A 14,484-nucleotide genomic window follows, 5' to 3' on the forward strand; every position below is an offset into this window, starting at 1 on the left:
GTAATTCAAATTACTCTGGTTACACATATATTTTTAAAATATATATTTTATGTTTATTGCCCCCTGACATTAATTAAACCTCCGGCTGTACTACAGTGACACCTAGTTGTATGAATTGGGTTTGAATTGTAATGTACGTTTACGCTTTACGTTTTAAAAAAAGAGCAATAAAACACAACACGCATTTTATTCTGGGCAAACGTACATATTATATTATACTACATTAATATAAAACAAATAACAAAAGGCGTTTTAAAAGTCTTAAACTTTTCAATGTATTGTACTGTTTGTGTTGATAAAGCTTGTTCAAAATGATGACGTCGTGTCTTCCACGTTGGCCCGGACGTGGCAGCAGACAGCATTTTATTCTTGTGTGGAAATCACAGTAACCAGATCAGTGTGATATAGCCCTGTCTAATATCACAAGTTTTTTTCCCCCACGGCTTCAGGCATCCGCGGACAGACATGGGACTCACCATCTCGTCCATCTTCGGTCGGCTCTTTGGCAAAAAGCAAATGAGGATTTTGATGGGTGAGTGAAAGATGTGTTTGGCTAATGTTAGTTAGCGTCGCGTGCGGGAATATAGGGGAAAATTATTTAAGCTAGCAGTTAATGAACTGTTGAGGTTATGGTTTTAATTAAATGTTGTATGTAGACGTAAAGTACCCTTTTTATTTTATAAAATGTAATTGTTTTCCCACCAAGGTTTTAGATTTATTTTCTCCACTATAAGTTTGACCACGAAGACGGTCAGTTTGTAAAGAAACCCTAATCAGTTATATCCAACTGGTTTCCCACCTTTTAGTTAAGTTGCTGGTCAACTCCTTGTGTTAGTTAGTGAAGGGTTTTGCATTGGTTTTGGTTATCTTGTTTCTGCGTTACGTACTGTACCTTATAGAGAAATACAGTGAGTTCCGTCCTGTTTTCATTTCATTTCATTTCATTTCTGCTTAGTGATGAAAATTCACTGATAACTTGCTTTGTACAGACATATGTGCTGTATGACATGTCCCCTCCTTTGTGATAATTGCATGATAAGTTGTGCTCTTCGGGAAGAAAAATCTGCAACTAACAGCTGTTATCCAATACTTTCACTTGTTCTCTCCTTTAATATAAATGTTGATTTTGATCACACTTTTTGCTTGTAGTTGGGCTGGATGCAGCTGGAAAAACAACCATCTTGTACAAGCTGAAGCTCGGTGAAATTGTTACCACTATTCCCACCATTGGTAAGAAATTCCCTAGATACTCTCTTTTTTTTTCCTAGTTGTGAGATCCATTGTTGTTCTTTGTGTTATTTTGTGCACATCATTTTAAGATCTGTCCCCCTCCCTATCCCTTTTAAGGTTTCAATGTGGAGACGGTAGAATATAAAAATATCAGTTTTACTGTTTGGGATGTGGGCGGTCAGGACAAGATCAGACCTCTCTGGAGACACTACTTCCAAAATACACAGGTATGAGTATGACTGAACTGTCCAGTGCTGTGCTACGTTTCCTTGGTATTGCAAGATAACCCCATGCTTATGTAATAGTATGTGAAAGTAAGAAGCATTAGTTTGCAACCCAATAGTATAATAGTTTGATATTTGATATTCCCAAAAGTCATTTATTAAAGTGCTGCACTGAAGAAAAAATTGTGCCAAGTGGATTTAAAAAGTCCCAAATCAGTTTTGATTTGATTAAATGTTCATTGTTTTGTTCTGTTTAGCTGTATTACAGCTGTTGGTTAAGGCAGACAAAATTTATATATTTCCCTCCTTTCATATTTCACTGTATGTGGTTTTAACAAAATTTAATTGAATACAGTCAAAGCTCTAAAATGTTTTATAGCTATAGTGATATATTTTTTCTTCATATTAACATTTTAGTTGTTAGCTTTTGGATTATATACATTTTGGATTTTTTTTCCTCCCATTTAGGGTCTCATCTTTGTAGTGGACAGTAATGACAGAGAAAGAGTGACTGAGTCTGCAGAGGAGCTCTCAAAGATGGTGGGTATACTGGTGTCCAGCTGTGAATTTTTAGTGTATGTTATGATTTTACATTATTTGCATGGCATGTGCCATAGAAATGATAGGTCTATGTTCACAATCCCTCTCGTCCTGAACATAGTTAGCATACTCTAAAGCATACTCTGCTTTAAGACTGTACATGCAGACCACAATAAGAAAATCAGTGGAACACTAAAGGGAAGTGGAATTGCAGCGCTGGACACATCACTGCAAAGGAGAAGATCTGCACAAGGAACGTTGAACTGTTAGCTATATGCTTTTTGTCCATATTATTCACCCAGAGAGTTTACCAGTGTTATTCTGGCAGCGGTTTATATCATACCTGATACTGCTGCAGACAGCCTGTGACGTAATCCGCTCCAATGTTGCTAGGTTACAAACACAGCATCCTAACGCATTCATTTCGATCTCTGGAGACTTCAGCGTCTTCCTCTCTGCTACATTACCAACATTCCAACAGTTTATCAGCTTCTCCACCAGAGAAAATAAAATGTTGGACTCATTTTATGCAAATGTTAAAAATGGATCCAGCTCCTCTGCCCCGCTTCCTTTAGGAAGATCAGACCATAATCTGGTTTTTCTCACCTCCATTTACAAACCAATCGTTCAACAGTAACTGGTCATCACACAGATGAGAGGGTGCTTTGATGCCACACACTGAAACCGCATGGAGATTACATCAACGTCATGACTGAGTTTGTGACAGATTTTACCAACAGATTACATCATATTCTGTGTGGACAGCATTGTCCCAACAGAAACAGTGAGATTCTTTCCCAATAACAAACCCTGAATCAACAGTGACCTGAAAAAGCTGCTAAACATAAAAAAGAAAGCTGTCAGGGAGGGCGACAGGGATCTATTGAAGAAAATACCAAAACAACTCTAAACAAAGATGAAGAAGCGCAAATAGGACTACAGGAAAAAGTTAGAAAGCAGCTCCAGCAGAAAAATGTGAGGGATGTGTGGTCATAAATGAAAATGATCAGTGGCTACAAGTTAAAGGGGGATAAAACTAATGGAAGTCTGGGCAGAGCTAATGAGCTGAACATGTTCATTTTACTCCGTGCCTCCAACACATACACCCTCCAGCTTTCCTGTCACACCTCCACTCTGTCACCCTGCAGTCATGGAGCTTAACATCTCCCTTCACATCAGAACATACTGAGACCTCCACTGCCTCCACCTCTAGCCTGTCTGTCTCCTGCTGTCAGGTGAAGAACCAGCTGGAGAAACTGAACCGGAACAAGGCTGCAAGTCCAGATGTCAGCCCAAGGGTTCTGAAAACCTGCTCCGAATAACTATATCAGATATATTCAGCATCTTTTTCACCACCAGCCTGAGTCAGAAAAGAGTTTCTGTGCTGTGGAAAGCATTTGCCTTGTTCCAGTACCTAAAAATTCCCAACCATCTGAACCAAATAACTACAGACCAGTCACCCGAACATCTCACATCATGAAAGTCCTTGAGAGACTCATTGGCTCACCTCAGTAAGCAAATGAACACTTTTCAGGACCCATTACAGTTTGCACATCGTAATAGGCTTGGGGTTGAAGATGACATCATCTACCTATTTCAGAAAGTCCACTCTCATCTGGACCAATCAGGCAACACTTTGAGGATCATGTTCTTTGATTTCTCAAGTGCCTTTTATACATTTCAGCTGCTCTATTATGCGAGAAGCTCCATAAGTTTGTGGTGGATACCTCCACAACCACCTGGATTTATGGCTACCTTAAACAAAAACACAACAGTTTATAAAACTGAAAGGTTGTGTGTCTAAGATGATCAGCAGCAAGGGACTGTGTTTTCACCATTTTTCTTCACACAGTCCACCACAGATTTCCTATACAACTCTTGAGTACTGGACATATTTCCTACCAGCAGCCTGCTGAAACAAAGCACTTAATTCTCATTATTATTGTTTTTATTAAAAAGAAAAAAAATATTAGAGTGAAATTGTAAACATGATAATTTCCTTTTCAATAACTTGAGCACAATGTATTTGTCTACAGGAATGACTAAGATCCCTTTTAGGAGCAATTAAAACAGGAATTGAAAATTCTAACTTTCTAACCACGCGTGTTGTTCAGGAACAGATATCTGCTCCAGACTGCAAAGAGAAAAAATAACCAGTGAAAGTTCTTTTTTCAGAAGCTTAGTTTTGTGTGACGTTGCATCTTTTTTTTTAAGTTTACCAGTTCATATAGACTAAATACTATTTTGTTTGGCTATTTCCTGCTGAATAGAAATGGTTTCATATTTAAGTATGTGAAGTCATTTTGCAGCTATCTATCTAGAATGTTTTGAGGCATATAAAATTTTGTTTGAGAGACGGAAAAGGGACAAACGTCATAGTTTGGTAAGCTAATAATATAATCCTATAACTATGAAGATCTTTGTGGTCTTGTAGCAGGTGTTTTTTTTTTCTTTTGTATTTCAGTCCTCTGTAACGACTCAAGTATCTTCCTGTATCCTGCGGGTCTAAGGTGAAATGTGTCATGTCTGGTATCTGTTCATGTAGTTGCTGGAAGATGAGCTGAAAGATGCCGTTTTGTTGGTATTTGCTAACAAACAAGATCTTCCAAACGCCCTATCAGTCAGTGAACTGACAGAAAGACTCGGCCTACAAGCTCTTCGCAACAAAACCGTGAGTAGTTTGAATAGAAACACACTCTCTGTGCTGTCCTGTGTGTAGAGCTGCTGTCATATTGACATCTGTACCATATAATCACCTGTCCACAGTGGCACATCGAGTCCACCTGCGCCACCCAGGGCACCGGGCTTTATGAAGGACTTGACTGGCTATCCAAAGAGTTGTCGAAGAACTAAATCAAGGATTGGTTGGACAGAGGAGAGAGACTGTACATCACAGGAGAAGAGAAGAGGCATAGACATTCAATCCAGAAGCATGTATTCCTCCAGCATTAATGCTAAACTGGTCAAGGCTGGTGGACAGTATATTCAGTTATGACTACCTTTACTTTCTTGTCTTTTTTTTTTCTTATATTATCAAGATTACTTTATTACTTAGCAAAATCTTTTTTCCCCTTGTTGCCTTGCATTTAAGTTTTCAGTTTGGTGATGAGCAAATGACTTATTTTTTGGAGATTTCATGGAAATAATTTGTTTAATTGTTGGACTTTCTTAAAGTCTTCTCAAGCATTGATTGGGGAATATGAATATATAACCCCAGAGGTTTGGTGAAAGACACTCTGTGGACTGCCACGAGCTGTTAATCTCCATAGCCCCCTGTGGATATTCATCCTGCACTTCCTACTACCATGTTCTCATTCCTGTGCCAGCTCTTTTTTTCTTTTTTTTTTGTCTTTAAGGCTGTGGCTCATAGAGGGAGCTGGAAGAGGATTGCAGCAGTTATGTTAGTGGTGTGGAGTCACATGGCTCCAAAAAGGAACAGTGTGCCTTCTGGTGTCATTTTGCACAAATCACAGCTATCTATTCTTTATCACAATGTAAGGTCAAGCTCCTGCCTTAGATGTTTTTGTGTATTTATGTTTTTTGCAAGATAACATTATGCAGTAAGACTGTGCTGTGCTGCAGCAGAACCACACCACTGTGAGCGTAGATTGCTTCCTTGCATCTTTACTTCACTCAGCCTTTTTGTTTTTTGCTTTTTTATTATTATCCTGTTCTACTGTTTACTGATTTTGTTTCCTTTTTTAACAACCACCATGAAAAGACTGAATCAAAATTTCAGTTCATCTTTAAGAGGAAATTGAACCTAAAAGGAGGAAGGAAATGTTTTTCAGTGTTGAAACATGGCCAGTGTTATTGCAACACAGTAAAGTAACATGCTTTTGTTTTTTTTTTTGTTTTCTTTTCCAGCAGTCTGTAGAGCTTTGTTTACTTTACTGTCTTGCAAGTGCCATATTGTATTAATTATTTCACCCCTGCTGGAACACAAGATACCTGCCCATCATTTAATTTGGGTCAACATTCCAACTTATGTTGTCAGAAGATGGAGTTGTCTTCAAAAATGTTTGCTAAAATTGTTTTACAAAATAGGTAATAATAAAAAAGTGTTGATTATGTTCTGTATTCCACTCATTATTTCCTAACTCCCTAAAGCAGGCTTCTTCTTTAAGGGGGTGATAAGAGGAAGTGCAGTGTTTATGTGCCAATCTTAAGACACATGATTGTCAAAGGCAACTTGTCCCTTGCCTGCCCTTGGTTGCCTGTTCCTATTTGAATGGCAAGACTCTGCCCCATCACTAAACAAATACAGGCTCAACTGGTTAAGAAATGGCCACTGAGAGGATCTTTGCGAGTTATCTTCTGGAGGGTGGAGCTGATAGGTGTTATCACCATCATCATTATCAGGTTGCTCCTATTGCTACACTACGGGGGAAGATTAGTTCAGAGCTGCTCCTGCAGACGTGGGGTGATTCACAGCAGTTCACTGAGCAGTAAGCTCATGACATGGATCAGTTTTCCTTTGTTCTGGACTGTAACATTCTAATGCTATGAAAAGGATAGATTTAATGAAGCCAGCATGTTAATGTTCATTGTATGTTTAATGAGTTGTTAAAGACAAACCTTGTTGCGGCTTAGTGACAATTTAACTTCTAATCAAACAAAGTGAAATCACATATGGTTCCTTGGCTGGTGACAGGTATTGAGGACATACACAGTTGTGAAGGAATAAGCATTATATAATTGGCTTGCTTTGATGCTAGAGTGTCTGCTTTAATGTATTTATGACAGCTAATCAGGATTAGTGGAGCTGGGTCACCGCAATTGTGCGAGTGTGAGTATGCAGTGGATCAATATAGAGGAGCACGTGTATCCTGTGTTATATTCTGCAGTTTTTATATAGTTAGAATTGGCATTAAATGGGATTACCGGCTTCAGTGTGCAACATAATCATAAAGGTAAGTCTTAAATTTGCATGTCAGAATATTCTAGAAATATTTAGTGTAGACTGAACCCTTTGTTGCCAATTTTTTTTTCTTCCCTTTTTTTTTTCATTGTTTTATGCAGAGCGGTAAAAATTCAGAAACCAGACTCCTGCCGGTTTAAAAGCTGTATGATTGTCGATTATAAAAAAGTAGCAAGAAGGTGACTTGAGGATGCCTGTTTGCCCAGCTGGGACAAATCAAAGGCTGATCTTGGGGGGGGGTCCTTCTACTTGTGCAGGATGATGCCGAGCTTGTCCCCACATATACCAATTCCACGGCCCTCCTATTCCCAGGCCAGGGAGAACCTGGTGAAAGCCATCCCACCTAAGCTTCTCTGTCTGCTGGCCTGCGGAGGAATAGACTGTCGGTATGAGGGACCTGAGTGCTGGAAATTAAACCAACAGGCGATTCGAGGACTTTTCTCCTCCTGGTGAGAATCTTAGACTGCAGTCTCACAGGTGTTAATGTGTTGCGTGAGTAGTAGTAGAAACAATAAAGGATACTTTACTCATTAAATACCTCTGACTATCCCAGGGTGACGGAAGATATAGTTGCCATGGCACGACCATCCAACAACTTAATCAAGAAGTACAACATTATTGATCAGTTTCAAAGGTAAACAACTCTTGGTTCTCTTCTTTTGTATGTCCATGCAGTGTGTGGATAGCAGTGGTGCATACAGGGTTATAAAAGGAATCATTGCACCAACATAAGTGTAAACAGAGAGGCAAGAAGTCTAGAACATAAATGTGTGAAAACCTATTATTTCTGCCATGTAAATGAAGGTTAGGTATCTGACAGCACTGGTTTTTAGTGAGACTTTAATTATTAAAGTTAGAAGCTCTTAAATACTGTTGCATCTTAAACAATTCCTTTAAGACACAAAGGGGCAACTCTTGTCTTTTGTTCCAGGTTTAACATCCGATCAGTCATCAACATGCAGCTCCCGGGGGAGCATGCTCACTGTGGACCCCCTCTAGACCCTGAGAGTGGTTTCACATACTCCCCAGAGATCTTCATGGACAATGAAAGTGAGATCCTGTAACAGTGACTGAGAGACATCTGATTTCATTTACAGAAATTGCTCAGTTCAGCTGCGTTTGTGTTTGGAAAAGCAGCTGGTTTTTGTTACCAAACATTACGCTGAGACATTTTGGGATTTGTGTCAGTAGGGCAGCAAGTAATTATCAGGTGGAGTACATGCTGTACTGCAGCAGCTAAGTCACATGACTGCATTAGACACAAGGCAACGATGAAATCATATTTACATTTATTTGCAGTTTATTTCTACAACTTTGGGATGCCAGATTTTGGCGTGACGTCTCTTGTTGGGATCATCGATGGGGTGAAGGTTCTGGCCTTTGCAGTGCAGGAAGGACGAGTGGCTGTGCACTGCCATGCAGGTCTGGGCAGGACAGGTGAGATTAAACATCTATACAACAGTTCAAGTAAATATTGAGTTTGCACATACATAATCATTACTGATATCCTTTGTGTTTTACTGTGTGCTACTCCTAAGTTCTTAATACTCAACAGGTGTCCTGATAGCCTGTTACTTGATCTACACCCTACGCATCAGCCCCAGTGAGGCAGTCCACTATGTTCGCATTAAAAGGCCTCGTTCAATCCAAACGCGGGCACAGATAAACCAGGTGTTTGACTTTGCTCGTCTGCTTGGCACACAACTGGTTCAGTACCCAGACCTCAGTCTGCGGCATGGAGCCCCATTCACCCTGCAGCACTACTTAAATCGACAAGGACTGCTTTTGCACGGTCAGGAGGCACGCAAACTAAGATACACACCCAAGGTCAGGACTTTGTCTTCAGCATTCATTAATATTATCTTGGTCCTTTAGGAAAATCAACCTTCTTCTCTTTTTTGATCTCTTTATCATTTGATTAGGTGGTGTACCTTCTGTGTGTGCGTCTTTCCTGCTTAGCTCTGGGTCTGCCTTCTCCCCTAGAGGTCCAGACTGAGCTGGAGAAGAGGTCAGCACTCAGAACCCTGGGTAGGACTGTGAAAGAGACCCTTGTTTCCAAACAGTACTTGCCTTTGCTAAATGAGGGCCGTAAAGGTTCGTGGGCAAGATCAGTGTCTGTGTCCTCCTGGGATGAACCACTGGGATTCTTGGAGAGAAAACGGGACATATTGCTGGACAAACGCAGCTATAGTGACTCTGATCTCAGTAAGATCACAGCACATGAGGTAAAATCCTACAGTATCCACTCACAGCATGTCTTCTCTTGAATCAGACTAATTGTGGAGGCTTTTGTTCTTATTATATTGTTATTCTGCCCCCAAGGACCTTGAGCTGAGTCCATACTGCACTGCAGTACTTGGAAATGAAAAACACTGGTGTGTGAAGGATCTTATTCGAGCTGATCTGAGACCAGTTAGTCCAGTACTTGGCAAATTTTCATCAGACCACCAGACTACACTAAAGGAATCTAATACACTTAACGTCCCCATGTCTAACATGAGAGCAAGCAGCAGCTGTGCAAAGAGGACAAAGTATGCAGCTAAAAAGGCTTTTCCAAAATGCAGCTCCAACATGGAGGTAACTTGTTCTTACTGGTGAAATGAGATGTGATTGCTGTGACTGCTTTAAACAGTTTGACCTCTGTCCCATAAAGTTATGTAGAAATCCACACAATCCTGGCCCAACATCTATGGCCCGGCTAGTTGCCAAAGCAATGGCAGAACAAGGTCCTCCAGGAGACACTACTCTGCAGAGATCGGCTCTGCTACAGGTATAAAACAAAAGAAAAATAATAATAATTGATTGCTGGTTTGGTTTTGATCACTTTTACTGCATTCACAGTGTCATTCATCTTTTCAACAGGAGGAACTGAACAGCAGTGACTGTGGCTGGGCTCTGCTGGTCACTGAGTCAGATCCTCTTGTCCTCTCTTGCCTCTTATGGACCTGGCTAGAAAAGTTAAGGGTCAGTAGCATCAAACAAGATCCATTATGCCAGTAATCCCAAAGTTTAACACACCGTTAAGTTAGTTTTCATTTGTATCTGTTTTCTCCACCCTCATCCAGGACCCTGTTCTGAGCACTGAGGATGTAGAAAAGTTGAGAATTGGAGGAAGCAACACAAAGCCTCTCACTGTGCTCAAGAAGGTAAGAAAACAGGTCATGCAGTCATCAATGCCTCTTGATTTTTTTTTTTGAAGATTTTTTAATCTCTTTGGCAAAATATTTGCAGCCACAAAGACACACTATCTACTGTCTCCTGAGCTGTGTGAGCTCAGTCACCAGCCTGTGTCCACACAGAGAGGATGCAGTGCTCCAGCGGCTGATGTTTGCACTTACAAGGGTAAGAACATGCGAAGGTGTGCGGTCCTCGAGATAAGAATTATTTCTACTCGAACGTATGATTTACTTTTTACTTAACAGCGACCTCAAGAGGAAGTGGGAGGCCTTGCACCTTTGATGAAAATCCTGAAGGCCAGTTTAAGAGAAACCTTCCACAATTACCGAGACTTCAAGAGGGCCTGCAGTACAAGCGCTACACTTTAAAGGACAAAGTTCAAATTGGATCGAAAGAAACTAAAAAACATTTGAGTTTGGACCAAATCAAGAGGCATGATAGGCTTCATCTAGGTCATATATTTTGATAAATCCAAGTTCAGACGAACAGGACATGACGTATTACACTATGTTGTAATTCATTTAATAAAAACTATGCCAATGTTTAAAAATTTGTAGTAGGCTACATCCCCTGATTTAATAGCTCGTAGAACCACCTTTTACAACAGCAACTCAAAGTAACTGAGTATTTGATGTTATCAGTCTTTGACATTCCTAAAACGGAATTTATCCCACTTTTCTTTGCAATTTTGTTTCAGATCATTTACATTTTCAGGTATTTGTTCACACACAGCTCTCTTAATGTCCCACCACAGCATTTCCATGGTTCAAATTTCAAGGTTGACGTCTGGACATTGACTGGGTCACTGCAACACCTTGATTCTTTTCATTTCAGCCATTCTGTTGTCGAGTTCCTGCTGCGCTTGGGATCATTTTGCTGCTGCATGAAGCATTTTGGGCTAAGCTTTAGGTGTCAGACAGATGGACACATTTAGCTCTTATATACTTTGTTATTTAGAGAAGTTCCACTCAATGACTACAAGATGTCCAAGTTCTGTGACAGCAAAACAAGCCTCATTCACCATTCCTCCACCACTGTGTTTCAGAATTGATACAAAGTGTTTTGTGTTTCGAATTTGCTGGGATGTCCACTCCTGGGAAGATCACTTTTTCTTTTGACTAGAGTATAACCTTTTCTTGAATAATAGAGTTAAACATGTTTGGAAATGGCCTTGTACTGTAACCCTTCCTTTATTGATGGAAACAGTTGCTTATCTAGCATGATTGCTGATGTCTTTGGCATTGTGTTAAATAACCAGAATGATCCAGAACACCAAGCTGTAAAATCTTTTGCTTTATAGAGATGCTCGTACTTAGTTTTTCCACACACAGCCTCTGCATTATTGCTTAGATTTTATTTGATAAATAATGACACAGTGGAATATGTCATGCATTATTCATCTGAGATTTTACTCACTGCACCTAATTTTGGGTCTACCTTTGTGCTTTTGTTTTCACATGACTGTAAGCCAATCAGCAATAATGCTGTCCCTAACACCAATACTTTTCCTAAAGTGACAAATCACAACTTCTGCCTACCAGGTTTTTGAACCATTAGGCAAGATTTCTTCAAATATGTGTTTAATTATTTTTCAAACTTCTTTTTTTTAGATATCACAAGCACAAAATGAAACGAAATTAAAAATAAATAAATAAAAACTATTTATCCTAGTGGGAAATTGCAATGCTGTGAAAAGGTTTTTTCCCTTTAAAAAAAAAATAAGAGTGAAAACAAATAAGAAAATTTTAAACAGGTAATATAGGTGTTAATAAAATAGGTTTAAATCAATCAGTTGTTGTCTAATATATGTAGCAATTAAATTGACAACTATGTTAAAAGAAATAAACCGGAAGTTTGGTTTTAACGTCCTTTTCTGGCACTGGAATATTGTATTTGTTACCACACTTCAGAGTTGGCCAGTGGTGGTGTAAAAATGTGCCAATCCCTAAAGAATGAGGATTTTTAATAGATGAAATATTTTGGGAAAACTACAGATTTTTGTGTTGACATGAATGAAATCTTTTACCTTTTGGGCTTTTTCTGACTAGCTGGCACAAAGTCAACTGTTTGAAACCCCCCACCCCCCTACTGTTAGAAATAGATAATGAAGCTAAGTCAAATTAAATACATTTTGTTTAATAACTGATTGATTATTAAATTACACTATTTTAGTCCCAGCATGTTAAATTGTGTGTCTACTGTGTGGCTGCTTTCAGCCAATATTTTCATCTGCACAATGCTTGTTTTTTAACTTCATGCACAATGTCTGAATAAATTCATAGTACTGAGTATGCCTGTCAAATGACCATCTCCATGACAATGTTGTCATAGTGACGTTGACAAGTGCTTAACAATCTGTGTTTGGGTTCAGTGCGCATGCTGAATTCTTGGGACAAAGCTTGAGACAAAACATTAGCAGCTGGACCGAGAACTTTATAAGGTAAAACACTTTATGTGTATAATACCTTTATATTAAGCAGTGTTTAATTTACACACAGTTGATGGACATTTTGTTGCTGTATTACAGGACGTTGTGCACAAGTAAAAAGGGTTTTACTGCTTTTTCTAAAGCAACAGATTTGCTTATTTAGCCTGTTGCTTTTTTTTTTTAGCCATGACAATGGTAAGCAATGGGTTTAAAATCAGAGTACAAAACTATTTCTAATATCCTCATTATATACACTATTCCTTAAAATATCCTATTACAAGAGTAATTTAATATATTATGGCATGTTTAAGGTGCACCTCTACTGACTTAAAACCATAAGAAACCCTCTCTACCGGCTGATGTGTATTTATACCAACAAAATCAATCTTCACATCTTTTTAAAAAGTTTGTTTTAAATAATTCCTGGTTTCTGCAGCATACAATCTAAAGATAAGTTTAAAAGAGAATATTACAAGCAGCAGACACATCTGTTAGCATTTCTAATTTCTGATGTCAACTAAAATTCTAAAGAAGTGATAACTCCAAGAGGGAGTAACAGTCCATCTGTAAATCCATTTTGTGCTTCTTTTTAATTTCTGTACTTAAACATCAATCCAAGATAATGCCAAAACAATCTCCCAAGACAAAACCTAATAAAGAACCTTGGGTTGGAACCTGGAGGCCCCACAAGCCAAGAGGGCCTATAGCTGCCTTCTACAGTGGCCCTGGGCCAAAGTATGCTCTGCCTGGACTCACAGGTAAAGCAAAAATGGCAATTTTAAATAAACAGTATCGTCAATGGCTTCAGTAAACAACATGGACTGCTCTTGTCCCTTGATAAAGGTGTAACTCAACACGATCCCACTAAATGCAAAGCACCAGTGTTCTCCTTTGGTGCACGTTACGTGGAGGTAAAAACTGACTGCTCCCCTGGACCAAAATATCAGATACCCTCCAACATCACCCAGTGGGGCAGAAATAGCACACCGTCATTCTCACTTGGTAGCCGCACAAAGCAGCCAGAACCTTTCCAAGCCCCTGGACCAGGTCAGTGAGGCCAGTGCAACACATTCAAATAGATTTTGTTAAAGCATACAATTTGAAAAATGACAATCTCATGAAACCATAAAGCATCATTTTATCTGTCTGCAGAGTCTTTATATAACTTTCTTTGGTATCTCAGGCCACTACTCTCCAGAGAAATCAGAAAAACTGATCTTCCCCTCAGCTCCTGCTTTTCCTCTCTTTGAGAGGAGCCAAAAGGAAATTATTAACCAAATACCAGGTAAAGTACATATTTAATGACAACTTCATCAAAGAGAAGAGGGAGTTTTATATCTAAAATATATCACTATTATCTGGTGCTCATTCTGCAGGTCCAGCCACCTACACCCTGCCTCCTATGTTGGGGCCTAATGTGGTCTCACCTTCAGCACCTTCTTTCTCACTCTGCAGCCGCAGAAATACGGGGAGCTTCTATGAGGACCTACAAAAGGTACACATAAATGCTTACTAAAACTGTTTAAGAAACTAGAAATCTTGATTAATCGATGTACTCTGTGCTGTGGCTTCCCCTCCAGACTCCTGGCCCAGCTGCCTACAAAGCTGTGGACCCTGGTGTCTACAGACAAAATCCTCCACAGTACAGCATCTCAGGACGCAATTTTCACTCCGCTAAAACCTCAGACAAACCAGGTCCAGGAGCACATTACCCCGAGCGGGTAAGAAACATTGTTCGATTAAAAAGAACCAGATATTACGCTTTATTAATATTACTGCTAATTTCTTTTTCCCTCCTAGGTCACATTAACAAAATCAAAAGCCCCAAGCTTCACATTCGGACTGCGCCATTCACAATACATTTCACCGCTCATTCCAAATATGGATTGACACTGACAAACAACTGTTTTCAATAAAGCATGAAAATAAATAAATAAATAAATCTCAATATCGCTTGTCTTTTG

At 39.3% G+C, this 14,484-nt stretch overlaps 3 protein-coding genes across 3 annotated transcripts; all 3 read left to right on the forward strand.

Moving 5' to 3' along the window:
* Positions 1-326: 326 nt before the first annotated feature.
* On the forward strand, positions 327-6,067 carry LOC121647145 (ADP-ribosylation factor 4-like). Its single transcript, XM_041996323.1, has 6 exons — positions 327-532; positions 1,150-1,230; positions 1,348-1,457; positions 1,923-1,994; positions 4,540-4,665; positions 4,761-6,067. The coding sequence occupies exons 1-6, from the start codon at positions 466-468 to the stop codon at positions 4,845-4,847; spliced, it is 543 nt and encodes a 180-aa protein (XP_041852257.1). The 5' UTR covers positions 327-465; the 3' UTR covers positions 4,848-6,067.
* Positions 6,068-7,173: 1,106 nt separating this feature from the next.
* zgc:77752 (uncharacterized protein LOC393862 homolog) lies at positions 7,174-11,113 on the forward strand. The gene is made up of 12 exons (XM_041996314.1): positions 7,174-7,364; positions 7,469-7,549; positions 7,847-7,965; positions 8,215-8,352; positions 8,471-8,742; positions 8,838-9,140; positions 9,238-9,492; positions 9,569-9,685; positions 9,778-9,879; positions 9,981-10,061; positions 10,147-10,257; positions 10,338-11,113. The coding sequence occupies exons 1-12, from the start codon at positions 7,174-7,176 to the stop codon at positions 10,458-10,460; spliced, it is 1,893 nt and encodes a 630-aa protein (XP_041852248.1). The 3' UTR covers positions 10,461-11,113.
* A 1,338-nt stretch (positions 11,114-12,451) lies between these two features.
* On the forward strand, positions 12,452-14,412 carry odf3b (outer dense fiber of sperm tails 3B). The gene is made up of 7 exons (XM_041996320.1): positions 12,452-12,532; positions 13,140-13,278; positions 13,364-13,567; positions 13,704-13,805; positions 13,897-14,015; positions 14,101-14,241; positions 14,321-14,412. The coding sequence occupies exons 2-7, from the start codon at positions 13,143-13,145 to the stop codon at positions 14,408-14,410; spliced, it is 792 nt and encodes a 263-aa protein (XP_041852254.1). The 5' UTR covers positions 12,452-12,532; positions 13,140-13,142; the 3' UTR covers positions 14,411-14,412.
* The last annotated feature ends 72 nt before the right edge of the window (positions 14,413-14,484 follow it).

This window comes from Melanotaenia boesemani, chromosome 10 (genome assembly GCF_017639745.1).
Source record: "Melanotaenia boesemani isolate fMelBoe1 chromosome 10, fMelBoe1.pri, whole genome shotgun sequence".
NCBI lineage: Eukaryota > Metazoa > Chordata > Actinopteri > Atheriniformes > Melanotaeniidae > Melanotaenia > Melanotaenia boesemani.